General features: G+C 35.5%; 1 protein-coding gene across 9 annotated transcripts in view; it reads right to left on the bottom strand.

Annotated features, from left to right (window-relative positions):
* The window catches only part of UTRN (utrophin), a 576,786-nt gene that overhangs the window by 340,626 nt on the left and 210,657 nt on the right, over window positions 1-25,503 (bottom strand). For all 9 annotated transcript variants that reach the window (XM_015137213.3, XM_077999492.1, XM_015137214.3 and 6 more), the window contains 7 exons: window positions 14,737-14,916; window positions 11,745-11,873; window positions 10,958-11,128; window positions 9,389-9,550; window positions 8,827-8,964; window positions 3,638-3,829; window positions 2,617-2,789 (listed from right to left, as the gene is read on the bottom strand). In XM_015137213.3, coding sequence (XP_014992699.3) covers window positions 2,617-2,789; window positions 3,638-3,829; window positions 8,827-8,964; window positions 9,389-9,550; window positions 10,958-11,128; window positions 11,745-11,873; window positions 14,737-14,916 — 1,145 coding nt within the window. The remainder of the gene's footprint in view (window positions 1-2,616; window positions 2,790-3,637; window positions 3,830-8,826; window positions 8,965-9,388; window positions 9,551-10,957; window positions 11,129-11,744; window positions 11,874-14,736; window positions 14,917-25,503) is intronic.

Below are 25,503 nucleotides of genomic sequence, written 5' to 3'. Positions count from 1 at the left end.
GAGTCTAAAAGAGCACAAATAGACAATCCAAAGTCACACCTTAAGAAACTAGAGAAACAAGAACAAACCACACCGAAATCCAGCAGAAGGAAAAAAAATAACCAAGATCAGAGCAAAACTAAATGAAAGTGAAACAAACAAAAAAAAATACAAAAAAAAATAAATGAAACAAAAAGCTGGTTCTCCAAAGAGATAAATAAAATTGATAGACTATTGGTGAGATTAACTAACAAAAGAGAAAGGATCCAAATTAGTTCAATTAGCAACAAAATGGGTGATCTTACAACTGATGCCACACAAATACAAAAGATCAAGGCCATTATGAACACTTTTACATGCATAAACTAGAAAACCTAGAGGAGATGGATAAATTCCTGGAAATATACATCCCTTCTAAATTAAACCAGGAAGAAACGGAAACTCTAAACAGACCAATGACAAGCAGCAAGATTAAAATCATGATTAAAAAATTACCAGCAAAAAATAGTCCAGGACCTGATGGATTCAGAGCTGAATTCTATCAGACATTCAAAGAAGAATTGGTACCAATCCAACTGACACTATTCCCAAAGATAGAGAGGAAATCCTCCCTAAATTATTCCATGAAGCCAGTACTACCGTAATACCAAACCCAGTAAAGGACATAACAGAAAAGAAAACTACAGACTAAATCCCTGATGAAGATAGATGCAAAAATCCTCAACAAAATACTAGCTAACTGAATCCAACAGAATATGAAAAAGAGAATAAACTATGTTCAAGTGGGTTTCATACTGGTGATGCAGGGATGGTTTAAAATACACAAGTCAATAAATGTGATACACCACATAAAGAGACTTAAAACAAAAATCACACAATCATCTCAATAGACTGAGACAAGGCATTTGACAAAATCTAGCATCACTTTATGATTAAAATCCTCAGCAAAACTGGCATAGAGGGAACATACCTTCAGGTAATAAAAGTCATCTATGACTTTTAGCCCATAGCCAACATTATACTGAAGGAGGAAAAGTTGAAAGCATTCCCCCTGAGAACTGGAACAAGAAAAAGATGCCCACTTTCACTACTTCTATTCAACATAGTACCGGAAGTCCTAGACAGAGCAATCAGACAAGAGAAAGAAAGAAAGGGCATCTGAATCGGTTAAAAGGAAGTCAAACTGTTACTGTTTGCTGATAAGATGATCATATACCTAGAAAACCCTAAAGACTCATCCAAAAAAGCTCCTAGAACTGGTAAATAAATTCAGCAAAGTTTCAGGATACAAAATTAATGTACACAAATTAGTAGCACTAAAAATTAAAAAATAAAAATAAAATTGAGGTGTAATCTATCACTATTACATTGGCAAAGATTTTTTTAAACAATTAAAAAAACTGTTAATGTTAGTAAGGGCTCAAAATGAAGGGCATTTTTACAAATACTGTTGGCAGGGGTAAAGTAACCAATTTCAGGATATAACACAGAGGTTTAAAATGTCATTATTTTTAAAGAAATTTGTCTGTATCTAATGATCAAACCTAAAGAAATTTAAGTACGGATAAAGATGTACATAAAAGAATGTTCTCCAAACGTACAAAGGGGAAATTTGTAAAATCCAACCAATGAATATACCAAAGGCCACTAAAAGCTATCTTTTCAAGGATTAGTCACATTGAAATATGTGGGCTAAAATAAAAAAAGACAAGGAACATGATGCCTAGTTTTGTGCGTATGTCTCTCATTACCCAAAGTATTATTCTGTGCTCCCTTTCCTCTTATACAGCACTTTCCATTGGGTTATTTCATAATTTATTTGTCTTTCCATCACATCCACAGCTACTGGCAAAAATCTCAACTGTTTTCATTTCTACCTATTAACAGGCCTGGTCAAAATCTAGTAAGAAGAAGGCTCAAAAGCATTCATTTAAACAGAAGATTATTAAAAAGAGTTTGGTATTATATATGGATTCTAATTATCTGTAGCTGCCTCTGTTCTTCACTCATATTAATTATCAAGCGTGCTGAGAAAGTGAACATTAATGAAAAATTTATTTAATTTTTTTAAAGAGAATGGACACTATTTAGACACTAAAAATTTGAAGTGCTTCCATATTATTAAGATATTGTGTTATAAATGGTCATCTATATATGATCACATTTCTCCTTTAAGGACCTATACTTATCATAATTTATTAAACAGGGCATACAGCCGGGTACAGTGGCTCACACCTGTAATCCCAGCACTTTGGGAGGCCGAGGCAGGCCGACTGCCTGAAGTCAGGAGTTCGATACCAGCCAGGCCAACATGGTGAAACCCCATCGCTACTAAAAATACAAAAATTAGCCAGGCGTGGTGGTGTGCGCCTATAATCCCAGCTACTTGGGAGGCTGAGGCAGGAGAATCTCTTGAACCTGGGAGGCAGAAGTTGCAGTGAGCCGAGATCGCTCCATTGCACACCAGCCTGGTGACAGAGCAAGACTCCTTCTCAAAAGAAAAAAAAAAAAAAACAGGGCATCCTACAAGGATATGAAACATGTTCTCATTAATCTCAATGTCCACACGACTCATTTCATGGCCCATGAACTTGCAGGCATTTTTTTAACTTAAACATTAATTTCATTTACACCTACCCTTTCCGATCACTGTACATTCTATTAATTCTGTCCCATTTTGCATTCAGCTGAGTAAGCGTATCTCTGATCTGAATGGCTTCAGGTCCAGAGGCTTCAAGGATGACATCTGGCTGTTTTTCATGAATGACTGCAATCTGCTCTCCAAGTTTGTCCAGTTGGTCTTTGATATTCTAAAAATATATTGTCATAGATTAACAAAATCCAGCAAAGTAACAAAAAAAAGGAATCACAGATGACCAGAAATTTATATTGTAGAACACTCATTTGAAATAATAATGAGACATAATCATTGTTAATCACACAACTGGAAACTTTTTTAAAAAATAATACCCTGTTTTGGCCAAAGTGTGTGGAATATGCTACATAATATACTCATGGCAGGAAAAGAAATCCTCACAATAGTAGCATTTGTACATGACACATGAAAAGCTTCAGTAACATTCTCTATAGGTAATGAGGTATTTGAAGCTGGAAATACTGATATTTTCAAATATCTAATAATGCTAGTTTAAATGAGAGGAATGCACTATCAAATCCATATTATCAGTGAGTTTATTGTGACTTTAAATATAAATGCAATCAAGTTACATGAAAATGCCTTGCTAGAATTTAAAAGTTTAATTAACTTACAATCAAGATGCCATTCCACACCTCAACAACTGGCCAATTTTAAACCATTATAGATTGCCTGATAAATGCCGACAATTAATATCAACTGACAATCTAGTTTACAAGACAGGAAGGTGGTCTGTGTCTCTGTTTAATTTTAAACGAAGGCTCTGATGTTGCAAATAATTTATAGCTGTGCAAACTTAACAATCCATACCCACTTTTTAAAAATTCAAAATGTTTTATGTTTTCTTGGACAATATAGGAAAGCTTTACTAGTCATACATATTATTAATCCCCTGGCAAAAACTGTAAAAGATATAGACCATCTAAGTAGGCATGAGAACAAATTTCTTCCTCTACTTCTGCATTAACTGTGGCCATTCAAACACAATGCCCGGAGGTCTACCTTCAGAGAGTCTTCCTGAAAAGAGAAATCTTCGTAGATAGCAGTGTTGAGCTCTGGAATATTAAGCGATAATTCAACATCATCCATGCAAAGTAAAATTTTGTTAATTTCAACCAGATAATCTGTAGGAAGAAGTGATGATCTAATTCCAGAAGCAAGTTGACCCATTTTCCTCTGTTGAATAGGGAATGCCTACAAAAACAGCAAAAAAAAAAAAAAAAAAAAGGATTAAAATACCCCCACAATGAATAATAACAAATTAAGAAAATATACGACTATTGTGTGAAGGAATGAAATATCATGAACCAAATTTTTAAAACTTAGTTTTAATGTTTTATATTATAAACCTACCTTGCAACAGAAACCCTTAACAATCTATATTCTAATTTTCATCTGCAGCATGCTATTAAACAGTATAAGTATGTTAATAATTTGACAGGCTTTAAGGTCTATGTCATCTAAACTCAGCAAACAAAAAACATAACAATTCCTTTCTTGAGTTGTTGAAAGAATGAGAATATGCTGCCAATCATAAAGTTTCGTATGAAATAAAACATGTTGATACCATTATTATTTCACTCTTTTAGAAATATCACAATTTTAAAATTGCACCTCACTGCTAAAAATATAAGCAAGTTAAACATGTTTCCATAACACAACATGGAATGCACAAAGGGTTTTGATTAAAATAATATCCAGGTAATTCAGTATGTAATCTTAACCTCTGAGAATAATATTACAGAGCAGGAATATCCTACATGAGAAACTAGATCACGAAGTGCCATATTTAGACAGACTTGAGGCTCTATGGACTACTCATCTGCCCTAATATAGATTTTCTAGATCCTCTTCTCAGATCTTTCTTTTTCATTTTTATTTTTTTGGTGGGGTGGGAACAGAGTGTTGCTCTGCCTCCCAGGCTGGAGTGCAGTGGTGTGATCTGGGCTCACTGCAACCTCTACCTCCAAGTTCAAGTGATTATCCTGCCTCAGCCTCCTGAGTAGCTGGGATTACAGGCATGCACCACCACACCCAGCTAACTTTTATATTTTTAGTAGAGATGGGGTTTAACCATGTTGGCCAGGCTGGTCTCAAACTCTTAACCTCAAGTGATCAGCTGACCTTAGCCTCCCAAAGTGCTGGAATTACAGGCATGAGTCACCGCACCCAGCCCTCTTCTCAGAGCTTTCTAAACAATAAAGTGCTCTCTGGGATGGACCATCAGTCCTTCAGGAGTTCAAATCCTCTACTCCTAGATGGCCACAATTTAATAAATGCTGTCTATTACCACTTCCAAAGGGCCAAAGTGCAGCTGCTCATGAATTAAGGTACCTTCCTTGACACTTTCACTTCTCCTATGTTGAACTTCTAAAAAAAATATAATCATCTGTAAATTTGAGATGATAGTTAAAATGATCACAAATGCATGTTAATTTAGTTAGTGATCTTGAAAATGGTTACAAGGCAATCTCTAAATGAATCCAAGACTCATGACTAAAATCATTGAGTGGATAACATGGTGTTGAACCTAGAGGACTGCATTATTGCCTCCTAGAATTTGTAAACTGTTTTCATCAATTGATGGGCAGTTCTGGATAGCCAAGTTACAAGCAGGTCTATAGATTTTTTGACTTTAACAACAGAACTAATTATACTTGTCACCAAGATTAATTTTATCCTAATGCCACATTTTTACAATTTAGTCAGAAAGCATTTCTAGATGTTTACCCATATGTCTAAGGAAGCAAATTCTGTGTTTTAAGCAAATATAAAAGAATGCTGAAATAAATAACATATCTACCCAGAAACCAGCTACGAATAAAAAGATGCTAGTATTTTTTAAGAAAAGAAAAAATCAAAAATAATTCTTTCAGATTTTCATTTCAAATAAGCCAATGTTTTTATTTTGGAAGATCAGAAAACTAGGTTCAATTGTTCTCCCTCTTAACTTTAAGGAAAAGAAAATAGCTCAGTGAAAGTGTTTCTAGGTTGAGTAATCATGTCAAAAAAGTAAAAGAGAAAACTGGGACCCATTTTCCTTCTTGGCTTCCCATCTATTAACCAAAATTTTGCTGGAAGGTCATCTGTTTTCCAAAAGACCAAAAAACTCCAGACATCCAACTACTTTATTATACTTGTAGGACATTTACCTTTGTAGTACTTTCCTCATTTAGCACCACTATATAATACATGTCACATAGGTAAATGTTGAGAGCCACTTTTATACCTCAGCTACTACTACAAGACTGGAAGTCCTGTGCTGCTTCTTCAGTTACATAATGGATCATCATTCTGCAAGACCACATGTACCTGAAGCTTTAGAATAAACTAGGGAGGTCAGTAGGTATCATAGAGCTCCAAGTTTAAAAAATTCACATTCATTAAGACAGTCTCTTTTTCTTTTCAGACTATAAGACAATCCAAGATTTTTCTGAGTCTTCACACTCTTACAGAAGCAGCAAGGCAGTTCAAGATTTAAACATGTGCTTTCTGTATTCCTGAAATTGATTTTTTTTTCCCCCAACAGAGTGATCAATCAAAATGCCCTAGGACTAAAAAAATGTCCTCAAGATCTGACCGAGACGTTACTTCTGGACAATTTTATTTTTAAAGAATTCTCCTAGGACACGGAAACACAAATATACTAGAGGTCAGTACTGACATGAGACAGTGTTACATGATGTAGCTCACATCATATAGCAAAGTCCAGATTAAAGAGATTTTTAAGTGACTGTTTTATTAAATTTCTAAGTTTTGTTTTTACCAAACCATAGGAAAAACCTGGAACTAAACAGAATTGAATATTCATCAACTTTCTGGAGGACAAAAACTTTTTAGATCCCAAAACAGGAACCCCCAAAAAATCACTAAAGAAAAACATTGTCACCTGTGGCTAAACAAAAATTTTAAATGGTTGCATCTTAAAGGTAAAATAGTTAGAAGATAAATATCAATAAGTAATATGTTATAGCAACTATGGCAAGTGGTTAATATCTTTAAAAAGTGCTCATACATAATTTAAAAACAGTAATACTCTAGTAAACAAATTGGAAAAGGTCACTTAACATATTTCAAATAAGACAATGAGTCCTGTAAACTAGTGCTTCTCAATCCGAATTGTATATAATAATCTACAAATGTTTTGTGTTTTGCTTTTGTAAATGCCCACACCTAGGTCCAACCTGAGAGATTCTGATTTAACCGGTTCAGGAATTAGATTTTGGCACCGTAGTTTTTTTAAAGCTCCCCAAAGTAATTCTAATGTTCACAGTTAAGAATCATATCAGTTTGAAAACTATAGATTTGAAGTATGTATCATAGTTGGCCTACCAATGTTAGTAAAGCCAGAATGAAATTAGCTTGTATAATATACATTAGTACTTTTAACAAATTTATTTATGTATTAAAAGCTTAAAACTTATTTCTATTTTGTGCCAGTAATAATTTCTGATTTCAGACCCAAAGATGAAAAAGATATGGCCTGAACTTGGAGAAGCATTAGGGAAGAAAGATACTTTAAAAAGTCACAATAAAGCAGAAAACTATAATATAATCTGACAGAAGTTAGAAATAAAAATGGAGCTGAGTCTTAAAAGATAATGCATTTTTCAGCTAACCTAAAAAGACAAAACTCACTCTAGGGAATGGGAATAAAATTAGTAAGTTCCCAGATGTGCATACGATGTGTTTAGGAAAATGTAAAGAAAACCAGCGTAGCTGTCCTACATGGCAAGTGACAGGAAATCAAAGACATAAGGAGCCAGGGGTTAGACTGAAGACTTTGTATGTTGTTATATTGACGAATCTTGCATTTAAAGCTTTTTCTGTATTTTGCAATATTTTCCTAAACAGTTTCTTAGATGAAGGAATGACATGATCAGCCATGACTTGGGGGAGAATAACTCTGAGGAAGATACAAAGGACGTGCTAGAGTGAGAAAAAAAACAGACATAAGAATATGTCCATGGGATATAATATCATGGGAGAAAATCATAAGTCTAAATTATGGAAAGGATAGTGAAGTAAAATAAGCTAAGTCACTTTCTCATGATCATAAAACAAGCAGCTGGTAGAGTAATATCTAACTTGAGGTTCAAACCTGTATGTTGCTTCAAGCAGACCCAACGGTTTTAATGCCTACTCAGTGTGATGTGAGAAAGTATGTGAGGAACAAGAAACAGTTAACAAGGATGTTGAGGCTTCAGCCTTGAGAGAATGGCTAGTTTTTAAAGTATAGTCATGCATTGCTTAGTAACAGCAAGGACATGTTCTGAGAAATGTATCTTTAGGTCATTTCATTTTCATGCAAACATCATAGAGTGCGCTTACACAAACCTAGATGGTGCAGCCTCCTGCACACTTATGCTATGTGGTATAGTCAATTGTTCCTAGTCTAAAACTTTACAGCACGTTATTGTACTGAATACTAGAGTCAATTTTTGAAACACAATTGGAAGTATTTATGTATCTAAACATATCTAAACATAGAAAAGGTACAGTAAAATTACAGTACCATCATTGATCTACTTAATTTCCAAAGTCATCAAACAAAAATCATTCAAGAAGGAACTACCAAAGAACAGACCCCAGGGAACAAGAGCACACTTTAAATGCAGATAGAAAGATTGCCATTTTAAAAAGAGCTGGAGCTGGGTATGGTGGCCCACACCTGTAGTCCCAGCAACTGGGGAGGCTGACACAGGAAGATCACTTGAGCCTAGGAGTTCAAGATCAGTCCGGGCAACATAGTGAGACCCCATCTTTTAAAAAAAGAAAATATAAAGAAATAAAAATGGAGCTGGTAGTGAATCTTTACTAGAATATAAATCAGATTACATCAGTTTCACAAATTTAGTTATTTTTAAACTAGAAACTTTTTTTTGCCATAGCCAAGACCTTCACAAATAAAAGAAGGAACTGGAGGAAGCCACTTCTGAAATAGATAGATCTCTTTTAGGTTTGATACACAATCAGAAATTCAAAAGAGATGGCCAATAATAACGTTTTACATTTCTATTTTGAGTTCTGCACCATCCAAAAATATGAACACGTCTAGTAACACACACTAGAGGAGGAGATGATATTCCAGCTGGTGTGTTTTAAAGCATCTGTGATGCAGCATCACACATCTGAATGGCAAGAGTTAAGTAAGGTATTTAAATGCAACAGAGACTCTCCAGTCATAATACCTTAATTTTGTTGTATCTTGTATGCAAAAGTAATAACTGCAAACGGATCTTTTCTTTTTTATTATCTTCCATAGGTTGATGTAACATTTCTTCTCCTCTTTGTAGAACTTCCTCAATCTGGGCTCTCTCCTCATCCATCTAAATGTTTAAAAGGAAAAAAAAAAAAATGACTCAAAAGAAAAGTGCTTAAGGTCACTTCCTAGCAGCTCCTAAGGAGGAAAACCAACCTACTTCATATAGTGTAAGTCAAGATTGTTAACCTGAACGATCAAAAAATTTATATTGTTTAAAGATATTTTATATTTGAAGATAAAATATCTCAAAGAGAGTTTAGCAAACATTAGATAATACTAAGAATTATGTTTAGTTCAGAAAGTGTGTCTATTTTCTTTTTAAGTACATGAATCATGTGACTCTTACATCAACACACATCAAAAAATCACATTTGAATCTGTTTCATCATGTTTGACAGATTATATGGGTAAACATCATTGATGTAAAAATAAAATTAATAGAGAAGAAAAATGAGAACACCATGGTTTTGAAATCTCCTTGAACCAACCTTTTCATCTTCATCACTGGATTCCAAGTGTTTTTCCACAACTTTTAACATATTTTCTATGTCATTTTCTAATTTTTCCAAGTCAGAGAAAGGCACACCAGTTTCAAATGTTTCAGTGGTGACCAAACATCGGTATGATAATGGTTCCTGAGCAATTAGCAACTGTAGAAGGAAAAGAATTCTCTGAAAATAGATTTTTAATTTGACTTTCCATCACTAATCAGAGAGATGGTGTGTCAAGAGAGAAACTAGCATTTTTTTTAATTGACTTTCCTATTCAACTCAGATAACATTAGTTTCATTCATTTATATGGCAACGATTTTACCAGTTTAGACTTTTCTGAATTACCCGTTTTCTTCAAACTCTCGCCAGGGATGTGATGTAGTGTTGCAATTCATTGTGGCTGCCCAGAGTGTTGTGGCGTGGATCTGGAGACCACATGCGAGCATAGTAGGAAACTATGGCCATGATCCAGAAACCATCTTTACCATGGCTTCAGAAAGGAAGAACAGCCACCCAGCCCCCTAGGGCAGGGTCACCTCACAGAATGTCTCCCAGTTAAGTTTCCTCAGTAGAATTCCCCTTGAATTTTCATACACAAACGTCAAAGAAGTGCATATTTCTCAATGTCATCTTTTCAGATAACATCTACATAGAAAAATTTTATATTTAACTAAAACTCAATAAAACATTTTTAATAAAAGTAAATGCAGATAAATACCTTCTGAGGTTGGCTAAGTGTGGGAAAACTAGCACTCTCTCATAAAGCTCCTATTTATTACCCTCTTAATTAAATGTATAAAGCTCTTTTTTAAATTTATAAAATCAGGTAGTACTTTCCTACCTTAGGTTTAAATTGTGAAATTATCCAACTTTTAGATTTGTCATCATGTAAAACACAAAAAAATAAGTTCTGTGCTGTGTGCAGTGTGAACATATATATAGAGTATGACCATAAAATAAAGGGTTTAAATATTTATCCCTAGCTTGGGAATTAGTTTAATCATTTCTTAACCAATTCAAACCTTTGATTGTGTCTTTGAAACCTTTTCTCAAATAGGTTATTTTCTTCAATACTAATTGCTTGTTTCCTCTCCTTCATACGCACAATCACAAAAAAAATAAGGACAAATTCCATTCAAAGAAAAAGTGATCGAAAATATTTTAATTTAAAAATCGTTGGCCGGGTGCAGTGACTCACGCCTGTAATCCCAGCATTTTGGGAGGCCAAGGCAGCTAGATCACTTGAGGTCAGCAGCTCGAGACCAGCCTGGCCAAGTTGGTGAAACCCCATCTCTCCTAAAAAAAAAATACAAAAATTAGCTGGGCTTGGTGGCAGTCGCCTGTAATCCCAGCTACGTGGGAGGCTGAGGCAGGAGAATAGCTTGTGCCTAGAAGGCGGGGGTTACAGTGAGATCATGCCACTGCACCCCAGCCTGGGTGACAGAGCGAGAAAACAATAAAATTAAAATAATAAAATAAAAATTGTTTATGTATATACTGTATGACTATCATTTAGATACATACCCATAGGAAAAATGGTTTACCCTAAAAACATAATTACTCACTTTGGCACTTTTGATATGTTGGGACACCTTTTCAAAGTTCCTATTCAGCTCAGCTAACTTTGGTTCTACAAGCTCCCTGCTTGAGCTTCCACGGGCATTCATCAAAATAAGGGCTTGATCGCGGACATTTTCAACCTGGAGGTTAGCATCATCCAGCTCAGATACTAAACGCTAATTATAAGAAAACACAAAATTATCTCATGGGAAAAATCAAACCCAAACATGAGTGTGATGCTTTTACAGAATGAAAGGTAGTTTAAATAAATATCTGGGATCCCCAGTAAGAGATTTCAGCATAATCAACCAGGCAAGAGCTGTTCACATAGGGCTCATTGGAGAACACAGAGGTAAGCAACTCTCATTGGAGAATACAGAGGTAAGACTCGCTGGAGAATATAGAAGTATGTAAGACATATTGGAGAGTACAGAAGTAAGACAGACTCATTGGAGAATACAAAAGTAAGTAAGGGTCACTGGAGAATGCAGAAGTAAGCAGCACTCAGTGGAGAATGCAGAAGTAAGCAAGACTCATTGGCATCTTATGTGCATAGCTTTTACTCTTGTTGATTGTGCTGAAGTCTCTTACTAGTCTTTCGATTTCAATTCAAGTTTGTCTCTTATTGAGTTTGTCTCTTATTGTCTCAGTTTCTCCCATCAAAATAAATGTTAATGAATCTAACGCTTGGGAGGAATAAGAGCATAAGTAACTTAGAGCATTCCACAAGAGAAAACATGACAACAAAACATTCCACCCCAAAAGTGTTACTGATGTCTCTATGTTTGCCACCTTCACAATTTCTTCCCGTTTACTTGCTGGTTTCTTTTCAATTTCATCCAATAGAGCTTCAGCTTGATACAGCCAGGTACTTATGTGGGCCACATTTCCATCAAATATTTCCAGCTGGTTCTGATGGTTCTACAAAGGAATTAATAAAATGCTTACATAACCACATGAAATATTTAAGATGATAATCTTAAAAGAGATTTAAAAGACCTTCAAAGAGCAAACTTTATCATGAATTTAAAGAAAAGCTTTCACCTTCCTGCAGAGCTCTTCTTCAGTGAATAAATCTCATTCCTAAAAATGCACATCTATGCTGCTTAACACTTCTTAAATTTATCTGATTTAGACCTCAGCACAATAAAAAGTTGAAGTAGAATAAAAGTTGAAAGTTTTTTTTTCAATTTCAATGCAAGTTCATCTCTTATTCCTCATTCTTATATTACAACTGATCTGATTTGCCCTCCTCAATCTTTTTTTTTTTTTTTTTTTTTTTAAGATGGAATCTTGCTCTGTTGCCAGGCTGCAGTACAGTGGTGCAATCTGTGCAATCTCGACTCATTGCAATCTCCGCCTCCCGGGTTCAAGCGATTCTCCTGCCTCTGCCTCCTGAGTAGCTGGGACTGCAGGTGTGCACCACCACCCCCTGCTAATTTTTGTATTTTTAGTAGAGACAGAGTTTCACTATGTTGGCCAAGATAGTCTTGATCTCTTGACCTCGTGATCCACCCACCTCAGCCTCCCAAAGTGCTGGGATGACAGGTGTGCACCCGCACCTGGCCCATATTTTTTAAACACTCACTTACTGAATAATTTTTTTAAATGATGAAAATATGAATTGAAAAAAAGATGCTGTATGCTCTGCTTAAAGGACAGTGCCTTTGTCTCCTTACCTCTATATCACCAGCCCTTAATATTACATCTGGCATAGACCACAGCAAGATGTCCTGAAGCAGGACATGAAACGTGCTTGACAGAACAGATTTGAAAACAGAAGCAACAGTTAAGCAGATTATGACTGGGAAAAGCAGTTAATCTAAGGCAAGAAGTTAGAGTGTGACCGAAAAGGGTAAGGAGGCTTATGATAAAATTAACATTTAGCAATTATATGTTGTGGGATAAAAGAAACTGGAAAATGCTTAGACAGTAAAAGTTTTTACAAAGAAAGAAATTATTAATCTATAATATGAAAAATAGTTGAAAAAAGAAAATGTAGGCTGGGTATGGTGGCTCACGCCTGTAATCCAGTACTTTGGGAGGGCCCGATGGGAGGATCACTTGACCTCAGGAATTGAAGACCAGCCTGGACAACACGGTGAAACCCCATCTCTAAAAACAAATAAAAAAATTAGCCAGGTGTGGTGGCGCATGCCTGTAGTCCCACCTACTCGCAAGGCTGAGGTGGAAGGATCACCTGAGCCTGGGGAGGTCGAGGTTGCAGTGACCTGTGATCATACCACTGCACTCCAGCATGGGTGACAGAGTGACAGCCAGCCTCAAAAAAAAAAAAAAAAAAAAAGTGAACAAATAAGAGACATAAAAATAAAAGAAAACAAACGTGCACTTGTGCCCCTGTATTTAAAATAAACATTAAAAAAAAGAAAATGTGAACTAATAAATGATATGAGAAAATATCAACAGTGATCTGGATCCTAAGTAGGAAGAACTGATGAGCACCAGACTTGTTTACCCCTTTCAAGCAGGTAAATCAAATGTTCTAACAGCGTTAGAAAGATACTGCTTGAATGGAGAGTTTGAAAGGTATAGACAGAAGAATACAGAAATCAGGGCCATGAGAATGTGAAATAAAGCTAGTAATTAAAAATTAATATATAAAATATTTAATGAGCATATTCTATGAGCCAAGAATCTCATGTTCACTATTTTATTCTCTGTTAGGTATATACTTTTGTTCTCATTCTCTATATATGGAAATTTCAGCTTAGTAACATTAAGTAACTTAGCTAAGGTTAAACAGCTAATAAGTCATGGACTGTGGATATAAATCTGTTAGAGATCAAGAGCAAAGTCCATGCTCTTCACTGCCCTACACATCCTGATGAATTTAAATAAATATTCAAACACACAATAATGTATGCTTGTTGTCTCTATCCATTACCTAGTAATTCTATAAATTTGATAAAAGTCCTATCTCAGGTATTTCAGAATTAAAAAAATATATATTTTTAATTATATATATTTTATTAGAATTTCAGAATTAAAAAATTTATATATAAATGACAATGCCTTCCTCAGCAGGGGAGGGTAGGGTGGCCATATATTCACAGTTAGTATCATAGGAACATAAAACCACTATAAAAATTAAATGATAACTATTTCCATGAGATAATTTACAGAGTAGTGGCATAACCAAAGACTAACACATATACAATATTTAATAATTATAAATATAGCAAAATCTAAAATTGGTTGTTTTGGTTATTTAATTGGTTATTTAAGAGCACTACATGTTTAAGGCTCATAATTAATCATTGCAAAACTGTCTGAGACAGACATAATAATGTCCATTTTACAAATTAAACAATTGAGGTTTAGAGAATGTTTGAGTAACTTGACCAATGTTACTGAGCTAGTAGTGAAAAATTTTACATAGGCCATCAGATGCTAGAGCCTGTGCTCTTAACCAGTATGCCATTATTCAAACACTATAAAGATTATATATAAAAATAGCTTCTGATAGTATGAAAATTAAATACAATATGAAATCATTAAAATGAAACAAATAAGGTGCATTTACTAAAATATGAAAGTACCTCACTCCATGTAGATCATGAATATTTTAGAAACATTGTAAATTATTTCGTTATTACCTTTTCAAAGAAAAAACAAAACCTAGTCTAATGAAATTAATTCACAAGCAAAATATTACTGTGACACACAGTAAATAGGACTTGAAATTTAATCAAAGTTGTACTCATTTAAAAAATAACTAGAAGAGAGGAGGAGATTTCATCATTAATTTTTTCCTGAGACATACCATCAAGGTATTGCACCAATCTTCAGTCCAGGTACGAACTCGGCTCCACCCAGCGTTAAGGACGCAGAGCTTCTCTTCTAAAATAGGCTCGCTGCCCTCAATCAAGTTTTGCAGGGCAGCACTACTCTCTGTGATGGCATTTAAATCAACTTTTCTCTTTTCCAGATCCTTCAGAACATTCTAGAAAATAAAAAAAAAAAAATCAAATACTTGATCCTTCAGAATATTATAAAAGTGTATACAACCTTAAATTATTAAAAACTTTTCCGCCACATATACAAAGTAGTCCATGACTCCCTAATTTACAATGACAAAGTTTACAAAATTCCTAAACTTATTAACATAGTGAGAATTTTTAAGTTCCAAATGAAAAACAAAATGTGTAATTCAGCAAATACCAATGAGTGTTAATACACTCAGCTGTGGGAAAGCAATTATTTCATTTATTTAAATATAAATCCATTTATTACATATGAATGCCAATTACCTTCATCATCTCTCTAAATGTAAAGGCGCAATTTCATTTTCAGTAACTACAAGCTGGCAAAGCAGAAGGATCCTAGAACTCACAACTTAAAAAAATTCACAATGAATTTATCTCCTAGATTACCAAAGGAAACTATTGATGTGTACTATAGGTACTTACAAGGGTAATATTTTATAGCTGGCTGATTTCACATATAATATCTCAAATAAACATTACAAAAAAACATTTCATATAAGTAATTCACAAGAGAACAGCAAGTCTAAGTTTTGGTCTTACAACTGCCATAAGTGCAAAGATAATACTCTGGATAGTATGATGATAAAGTGATTGGCACATTCATAAGTTTTACCAGGCAAAGTGTATAGTCACAGAATTGTAGAGAGAGCATGAGTTCCACAATTAAAACTACGAAGCTCTTTCAGTCAAAAAGCATATGCATGTATCTACCCTACTGCTACTATTAATGATCATTTTTTAAATCAACATTCAAACCAATAATTTTAAGGAACTCAAGTTTATATTTATACATTAAATCACACCTTGGAAAGCATACCAATTACAAAATCACAAGTGAGTTCAGGTTTAAACATTCACTTGGCCATGTCAATTACTGGTATATTTATGAAGGAACTAAAATACTACTTTCCAAAGTTCTTCTCTAGTGGAGGGGGTGGGGGAATAAAGGATACCCAATATCCATGCGCTCAGCAATTATTAATAAGAACCTTTCATTTCTTCAGTGGGTATATACTGATTGACTAGAATAGCGTTTAAGAACTATAAAAAAAGGAACTACAAGTAATTACATCTAAATAGTACACATCCTTTTTTATAGTAAAAAAGATTACATTGAAAATAGTGATATTTAAGTTATGGAAGAAGTTATTTCCATTTCATTCAGAAATGAAAATATTATTTAAGTTTTGCATTGAAAATAATTTTACATAATCTTTAAGTGCAAATACATCAAAATGCTGTGAAATCTGCATGTTCCTTAAATCTGAAAAGACAATGATAAAAAGATGGTGGTTATGTTATTAATACATACAGATTTTTCATTTGATTAACTCTAATGAAGAGAACGTGCTGTGAATTTATGTCTTGTATATATCATCATTATTTCAATTCTGAAATAAGATTAAATGGAAACTTAAAAGCATATTATTCCAAAAGAAACAAATTTTTCATTGCTTTCAGTCTTTACCTAAAAAAGCTATGAGAATCAGCTGAAAACGAATTGAATTTATAAGTACAGGACCATGGATGTTTAAAAATTAAGTATATAAAATCAGTATCACCTATGTACCAACAATAAGCAGTCTGTAAAAAAAGGAAAAGTATATTTTTACATAGCAATAAAAATAGATATGTAGGAATAAACTGTGCATACATGAATAATATTTGTAAAGAAAAAAATCAAAACATTATGTAGGAATGTGAAAGAATTTGGGAGAAAAATGAGATATGTATGTTACCAAATAGAATTAATATAACAAACATAGCAATTCTGCACTAAACAAGTATATGAATTTAAGGCAATTCAAATCAAAATTTCCAGTAGAATTTAAGAATTTAACAATAAAAATTCTAAAGTTCATATAAGATACCTACCAAAAATGAAGCATAAAGAGAGAGAATCCATTAACTGCAGTTAAAATTTACTATAAAACATGGCTAAACACTCTAAACACTGGTACATTTCACAGGGTCAGATCAGTGGAGTAGAAAACAATGAAAGGCAACAGGAAAATAAGAATATATGAACTTAGCATGTCAAATCCGTGGGGACAAGGTTAATTATGCAACCAATAGTGCTGAGATAATTGGTTATCCTTTTGGAAAGAAGGTTAGAGCCTTACCTCATGAAATATACCATAAATTCCCTAAATTCCAGAAAGACTAATGCATTAAAGATAAAAAGATGAAACTATGAAAGAGCTAGTAGAGGAAGTAGCTGGCAAGATAGCCAAATAGGAACAGCTCCAGTCTGCAGCCCCCAGCAAGACCACCACAGAACGCAGGTGATTTCTGCATTTCCAACTGAGGTACTTGGTTCATCTCACTGGAACTGGTTAGACAGTGGGTTCAGCCCATGGAAGGTGTCACTTCATCAGGGAAGCACAAGGGGTTGGAGAACTCCCTCCCCTGTCCAAGGGAAGCCATGAGGGACTGTGCTGTGAGGGACGGTGCTATCCAGCCAAGATATTACACTTTTCCCAAGGTCTCTGCAACCCACAGACCCAGAGATTCCCTCAGGTGTCTACACCACCAGGGCCCTGGGTTTCAAGCACAAAAGTGGGTGGCTGATTGGGGAGACACTGAGCTAGCTGCAGGAGTTTTTTTTTCATACCCCAGTGGCGCCTGGAACACCAGCAAGACAGAACCATTCATGCCCCAGGAAAGGAGACTGAAGCCAGGGAGCCAAGTGGTCTAGCTCAGCAGATCCCACCTCCATGGAGCCCAGCAAGCTAAGATCCAATGGCTGGAAATTCTTGCTGCCAGCACAGCAGTCTGAAGTCAACTTGGAATGCTGGGGCTTGGTGGGGAGAGGGACATCCACCATTACTGAGGCTTGAGTAGGCAGTCTTCCCCTCACAGTGTAAACAAAGCCTCCAGAAAGTTCAAACTGGGCAGAACTCACCACAGCTCAGAAAAGCTGCTGTAGCCAGACTGTCTCCCTAGATTCCTACTCTCTGGGCAGGGCATCTCTGAAAGAAGGGCAGCAGCACCAGCCAGGGCTTATAGATAAAATTCCCATTTCCCTGGGACAGAGCACCTGGGGGAAAGGGCAGCTGTGGGCACAGCTTCAGCAGACTTAAATGTTCCTGCCTGCTGGCTCTGAAGAGAGCAGAAGATCTCCCAGCATAGCACTTGAGCTCTGCTAAGGGACAGACTGCCTCCTCAAGTGGGTCCCTGACTCCCGTGCCTCCTGACTGGGAGATACTGCCCAGCAGGGGTCGACAGACACCTAATACAGGAGAGCTCCAGCTGGTATCTGGCCAGTACTCCTCTGGAATGAAGCTTCCAGATGAAGGAGCAGGGAGCAATCTTTGCTGTTCTGCAGCTTCCACTGCTGATACCCAGGAAAACAGGGTCTGGAGTGGACCTCCAGCAAAGTTCAGCAGACCTGCAATGGAGGGACCTGACTGTTAGAAGGAAAACTAACAAACAGAAATCAACAACATCAGCATCAACAAAAAGAATGGCCATGCAAAAACCCCATTCAAAGGTCACCAACATCAAAGATCAAAGGTAGATAAATCCACAAAGATGAGGAAAAACCAGCTCAAAAATGCTGAAAATTCCAAAAACCAGGATGCCGCTCCTTCTGCAAAGAATCAGAACTTCTTGCCAGCAAGGGAACAAAACTGGATGGAGAATGAGTTTGATGAATTGACAGAAGTAGGCTTCAAAAAGTAGGTAATAACAAACTCCTCCAAGCTAAAGGAGCATGTTCTAACCCAATGCAAAAAAGTTAAGAACCTTTATAAAAGGTTACAGAAACTGTTAACTAGAATAACCAATTTAGAGAAGAATATAAATGACCTGATGAAGCTGAAAAACACAGCATGAGAACTTTGTGAAGCATACACAAGTATCAATAGCTGAATCAATCAAGTGGGAAGAAAGGACATCAGAGATTGAAGATCAACTTAATAAAATGAAGTGTGAAGATAAGATTAGAGAAAAAAGAATGAAAATGAACAAACGAAGCCTCCAAAAAATATGAGACTATGTGAAAAGACCAAACCTACATTTGATTGGTGTACCCAAAAGTGACAAGGAGAATGGAACCAAGTTGGAAAACACACTTCAAGATATTATCCAGGAGAACTTCCCCAACCTAGCAAGATAGGCCAACAATCAACTTCAGGAAATACAGAGAACATCACAAAGATACTCCTTGAGAGGAACAACTCCAAGATACACAATCATCAGACTTACCAAAGTTGAAATGAAGGAAAAAATGTTAAGGGCAGCCAGAGAGAAAGGTCAGGTTACTCACAAAGAGAAGCCCATCAAAATCGCAGCAGATGTCTTTGCAGAAAACCTACAAGCCAGAAGAGAATGGGGGCCAACATTCAACATTCTTAAAGAAAAGAATTTTCAACCCAGAATTTCATATCCAGCTGAACTAAGCTTCATAAGCAAAGGAGAAATAAAATCCTTTACAGACAAGCAAATGCTGAAATATTTTGTCACCACCAGGCCTGCCTCATAAGAACTCCTGAAGGAAGCGCTAAATACGGAAATGAAAAACATGTACCAGCCACTGCAAAAACATACCAAAATGTAAAGACCATGGACACTATGAAGAAACTGCATCAACTAATGGGCAAAATAACCAGCTAACATCATAATGACAGGATCAAATTCATACATAACAATATTAACCTTAAATGTAAATGGGCTAAATGCCCCAATTAAAAGACACAGAGGGGCAAACTGGTAAAGAGCCAAGACCCATCAGTGTGCTGTATTCAGGAGACCCATCTCTTGTGCAAAGATACACATAGGCTCAAAATAAAGGGATGGAGGAATATTTACCAAACAAATGGAAAGAAAAAAAAAAAAAATGCAGGGCTTGCAATCCTAGTCTCTAATAAAACAGACTTTAAACCAACAAAGATCAAAAAAGACAAAGAAGGGCAGTACATAATGGTAAAGGGATCAGTGCAACAAGAAGAGCCATCCTAAATATATATGCACCCAATACAGGAGCACCCAGATTCATAAAGCAAGTTCTTAGAGACCTACAAAGAGACTTAGACTTCCACACAATAATAGGGGGAGACTTTAACACTCAACTGTCACTATTAGATAGATCAGTGAGACAGGAAATTAAAAAGGATATTCAGGATTTGAACTCAGCTCTGGACCAAGTGGACCTAATAGACATCTACAGAACTCTCCACCCCAAATCAACAGAATATACATTCTTCTCAGAACCACATCACACTTATCCTAAAATTGACCACATAATTGGAAGTAAAACACTCCTCAGCAAATGCAAAAGAACAGAAATCATCACAAACAGTCTCTCAGACCACAGCACAATCAAATTAGAACTCAGGATCAAGAAACTCATTCAAAACTGCACAACTGCATGGAAACTGCACAACCTGCTCCTGAATAACTTCTGGGTAAATAACAAGATTAAGACAAAAATAAATAAGTTCCTTGAAACCAATGGGAACAAAGACACAACATAACAGAATCTCTGGGACACAGCTAAAGCAGTGTTTAGAGGGAAATTTATAGCACTAACTGCCCACAGGAGAAAGCTAGAAAGATCTAAAATCAACACCCTAATATCACAATTAAAAGAAGTAGAGAAGCAAGAGCAAACAAATTCAAAAGCTAGCAGAAGACAAATAAGTAAGAGCAGGGCAGAACTGAAGGAGATAGAGACACAAAAAAACCCTTCAAAAAAAATCAATGAACCCAGGAGCTGGTTTTTTGAAAAGATTAACAAAATAGATAAGCCATTAGCCAAACTAATAAAAAAGAAAAGAGAGAAGAATCAAATAGACACACACAAAAAAAAAGATAAAGGGGATATCACTTATGATCCCACAGAAATAAAAACTACCATCACAGAATTCTATAAGCACCTCTATAGAAATGAACTAGAAAATGTAGAAGAAATGGATAAATTCCTGGACACATACAGCCTCACAAGAGTAAACCAGGAAGAATTTGAATCCTTGAATAGACGAACAACAAGTTCTGAAATTGAGGCAGTAACTAATAGCCTACCAACCAACAAAAGCCCAGGATCAGATGGATTCACATCTGAATTCTACCAGAGGTACTAAGAGGAGCTGGTACCATTCCTTCTGAAACTATTCCAAACAATAGAAAAAGAGGGACTCCTCCCTGACTCATTTTATGAGGCCAGCATCATCTTGATACCAAAACCTGGCAGAGACAACACAGAAAAACAGAAAATTTCAGGCCAGTATCCCTGATGAACATCAATGCAATAATCCTCAATAACGTACTGGCAAACCAAATCCAGCAGCATATCAAAAAGCATATCCACCACGATCAATTCGGCTTCATCTCTGGTATGCAAGGCTAGTTCAATGCAAATCAATAAACATAATCCACATGCAAATCAATAAATGTAATCCATCACATAAGCAGAACCAATGACACAAACCACATGATTATCTCAATAGATGCAGAAAAGGCCTTCAATAAAATTCAACACCCCTTAATGCTAAAAAACACTCAGTAAACTAGGTATTGATTGAACATATCTCTAAATAATAAGAGCTATTTATGACAAACCCACAGCCAATATCATATTGAATGGGCAAAAGCTGAAAGCATTCCTTTTGAAAACCGGCACAAGACAAAGATGCCCTCTCTCACCACTCCTATTTACACAGTATTGGAAGTTCTCGCCAGGGCAATCAGGCAAGGGAAAGAAATAAAGGGTATTCAAACAGGAAGAGAAAAAGTCAAATTGTCTTGGTTTGCAGATGACATGATTGTATATTTAGAAAACCCCACTGTCTCAGCCCAAAAAATTCCTTAAGTTGATAACCAATTTCAGCAAAGTCTCAGGATACAAAATCAATGTGCAAAAATCACAAGCATTCCTATATACCAATAATAGATAAACAGGAAGCCAAATCATGAGTGAACTCCCATTCACAATTGATACAAAGAGAATTATATAGCTAGGAATCCAACTTACAAGGGATGTGAAGGACCTCTTCAAGGAGAACTACAAACCACTGCTCAAAGAAATAAGAGAGGACACAAACAAATGGAAAAACATTCCATGCTAATGGATAGGAAGAATCAATATCGTGAAAATGGCCATACTGCCCAAAGTAATTTTTAGATTCAACGCTATTCTCATCAAGCTACCATCGAATGTCTTCGCAGAATTAGAAACCAACTACTTTAAATTTCATATGGAACTAAAAAGAGCCCATATAGCCAAGACAATTCTAAGCAAAAAGAACAAAGCTGGAGGCATCATGCTACCTGACTTCAAACTACACTATCAGGCTACAGTAACCAAAACAGCATGGTACCGGTAACAAAACAGATATATAGACCAATGGAACAGAACAGAAGCCTCAGAAATAACACCACACATCTATAACTCACTGATCTTTGACAAACCTGACAAAAATAAGCAATGGGGAAAGGATTCCCTGCTTAATAAACGGCTTTAGGAAAACAGGCTGGCCATAAGGAGAAAACTGAAACTGGACCCCTTCCTTACACCTTATACAAAAATTAACTCAAGATGGATTAAAGACTTAAATGGCAACACCATTCAGGACACTGGCATGGGCAAAGACTTCATGATTAAAACACCAAAAGCAAAGGCAACAAAAGCCAAAATTGACAAATAAGATCTATAAACTAAAGAGCTTTTGCAGAGCAAAAGAAAGTACCATCATAGTGAACAGGCAACCTAGAGAATGGGAGAACATTTTCGCAATCTACCCATCTGACAAACGGCTAAAATCCAGAATGTACGAGGAACTTCAACAAATTTACAAGAAAAAAACAAACAACCCCATCAAAAAGTAGGTGAAGGATATGAACAGGCACTTCTGAAAAGAAGACATTTATGTGGCCAACAAACGTATGAAAAAAAGCTCATCATCACTGGTCATTAGAGAAGTGCAAATCAAAACCACAATGAGATACCATCTCATGCCAGGTAGAATGGTGGTCATTAAAAAGTCAGGAAACAACAGATGCTGGAGAGGATGTGGAGAAATAGGAATGCTTTTACACTGTTGGTGGAAGTGTAAATTAGTTCAACCATTGTGGGAGACAGTGTGGTGATCCCTCAAGGATCTAGAACCAGAAATACCACTTGACCCAGAAATCCCATTACTGGGTATATACCCGAAGGATTATAAATCATTCTACTCTAAGGACATGCACACGTATGTTTATTGCAGCATTACTCACAATAGCAAAGACTTGGAACCAACACAAATGCCCATCAATGTTAGACTGGATAAAGAAAATGTGGCACATATATACCACAGGATACTATGTAGCCATTATGTAGCCATTAAAAATGTGAGTTCATGTCCTTTGCAGGGACCTGGATGAAGTTGGAAACCATCATTCTCAGCAAACTAACACAGGAACAGAAAACCAAACACCACATGTTCTCACTCATAAGTGGGAGTTGAACAATGACAACACATGGACACAGGGAGGTGAACGTCACACACTGGGGCCTGTCAGGGGGTGGGGGGTTAGGGGAGGGATACCATTAGGAGAAATACCTAATGTAGATGACAGGTTGATGAGTGCAGCAAACGACCATGGCACATGTATACCTATGTAACAAACCTGCATGTTACGCACATGTATCCCAGAACTTAAAGTATAACAATTAAAAAAAAAAAAAAAAAAGAGCTAGTGAAAAAAAATAAGTAAATAATTAAATGCACCTGGAGTAGAGGTGGTCTTTCTAAGCATTAAAGGCAGAAATAATGAAGAAAAAGATGGATTTTGTTGATTAAAAAATATTCACAAGGGCTTACTTTTTTTCCAAAGAAAAAAGCTTAAAAAAACAAAAAAGGAAGCTATAGTAATAAAACAATTTTTTTGCAGTCAAACACAACTCACTAAGCATTGATAATCAGAACAGATAAAAAGTTTCAAATTAAAAGACCAATTTGGTGATTTTAAAAAAATGGTCAGAATTAGAGGAAAAAGCAGTATTTTTAAAGGAGCTATAGAAGACTTATAAACTAGTGAAAAAATGTTCTAATTAAATAACCAAGACATGATGTCAAGTAGAAATTCTCATTCTCATGTGGTGGGTGCACGATTTCTGAAGGACAATTGCATAATTTATATCAGACTTAAAAATGGATATATTCCTGTCCCTTGACCAATAATTTTAGGGTTAAGAATTTATCCTCAGGAAATAATTATGAATGCATGCTATGGTTTAGTATATTCATCACAGCAGTATCTATAACAGAGAAAATGGTAATAATTTAAATGGACATAAATAGAGAAATGAGAGAATAAAAACATTAAGAGTGAAATACTACACATATCTCTAGTATGCTATACAAAAACAAGTATAGGTAAAGAAAAATGTTAAAGATGTAAGTTTTTAAAAGAAGGTCAATAAATGCTAGTTACAACAAAATTTATTTTTAAATACATGCTTTTGCATGTGCACATCGATATGTGCCCCCAAAAATGAAAAAAAAAACAGTATTATTTAATTATAGGTGATTTTTGCTCCTTTTTTGTTGTATTACACTAGGCAAATTTCATTCAAATAACTTCTATTACTTATGTTACTAATAAAAATGTAATGATTTTCAAAGTGTACTGCACGAGGAAGATAATATTTCCTTGAAAAACTTGAATTTAACAAAAATAAAGTTTGGTGTTTTTGTTTTGCATTCATCCACAACACACTGATGACTTGCAATGTTCATTTCCATCATACATTCCTTTCTTCACTTCCGTCACACTCACACAGCTCATGGCATGATCACGCTGTTCATGAGCTTTTTTCTAAACTGAGAATAGTCTTTCCAGTGTCTACTATCTTAACTTTCTCCCAGCTGTCATCTCCATAGAGCATTCAAAGTAAGTAAGAGTTGTGTCATCCCACAACCTCTCAGCGCCTTCTCCTCAAGGCCCACAGCAAACATGTGTAGAGCTGTAGAGGATGTGAAACTGATACTTGTGGCTTTATATCAACATCAGTATTGATTGATTATAAATGATCACAGGATTGATCTTTATAATCACCACTTCCCACTAGTATACTTGCTTCTTTCTCAGGAAAGAGTTAGGAAAACAGAATGCCTTGTTAAAAGAGCCACTCATGTTCCATTCAATTCTTTGTCTACTGCAAATAATTTGCCTACTGCAGAAGCCAGAACCAGCAAATCAACTTTCTAATCTCTGTGATTTCAAAGTATACAGCTAAAGAAAACTCATGTATTGATTTTAAAAAATTCTATTCCTATGTTCTTTACATCTGTAAGTTTGCAATAGAAAGGTTAGTTATTTGTTTTAAAATGTTATTGAAGAAGAATTAAAGTCAGCACAATTCTTTGTAAATACTCTGTAAATATGTGTCATTGATTTTGAAGGTGGTGAATTAGGCTTTTAAGTACTATATTAACATAATACCTATAAAGTCCTCGATGATCCATGAATGTAATGCCTTTGGAATCAAGATAAAAATATCTTATTAAATGAGCTGTTTTACAAATAATTCCATTAAAAAATGGGCAAAGAAAATGAAT

This window comes from Macaca mulatta, chromosome 4 (genome assembly GCF_049350105.2).
Source record: "Macaca mulatta isolate MMU2019108-1 chromosome 4, T2T-MMU8v2.0, whole genome shotgun sequence".
In the NCBI taxonomy this organism is placed as follows: domain Eukaryota; kingdom Metazoa; phylum Chordata; class Mammalia; order Primates; family Cercopithecidae; genus Macaca; species Macaca mulatta.
Note: the sequence above shows the minus strand (reverse complement) of the source record. Positions and strands in the feature narration are given on the sequence as shown.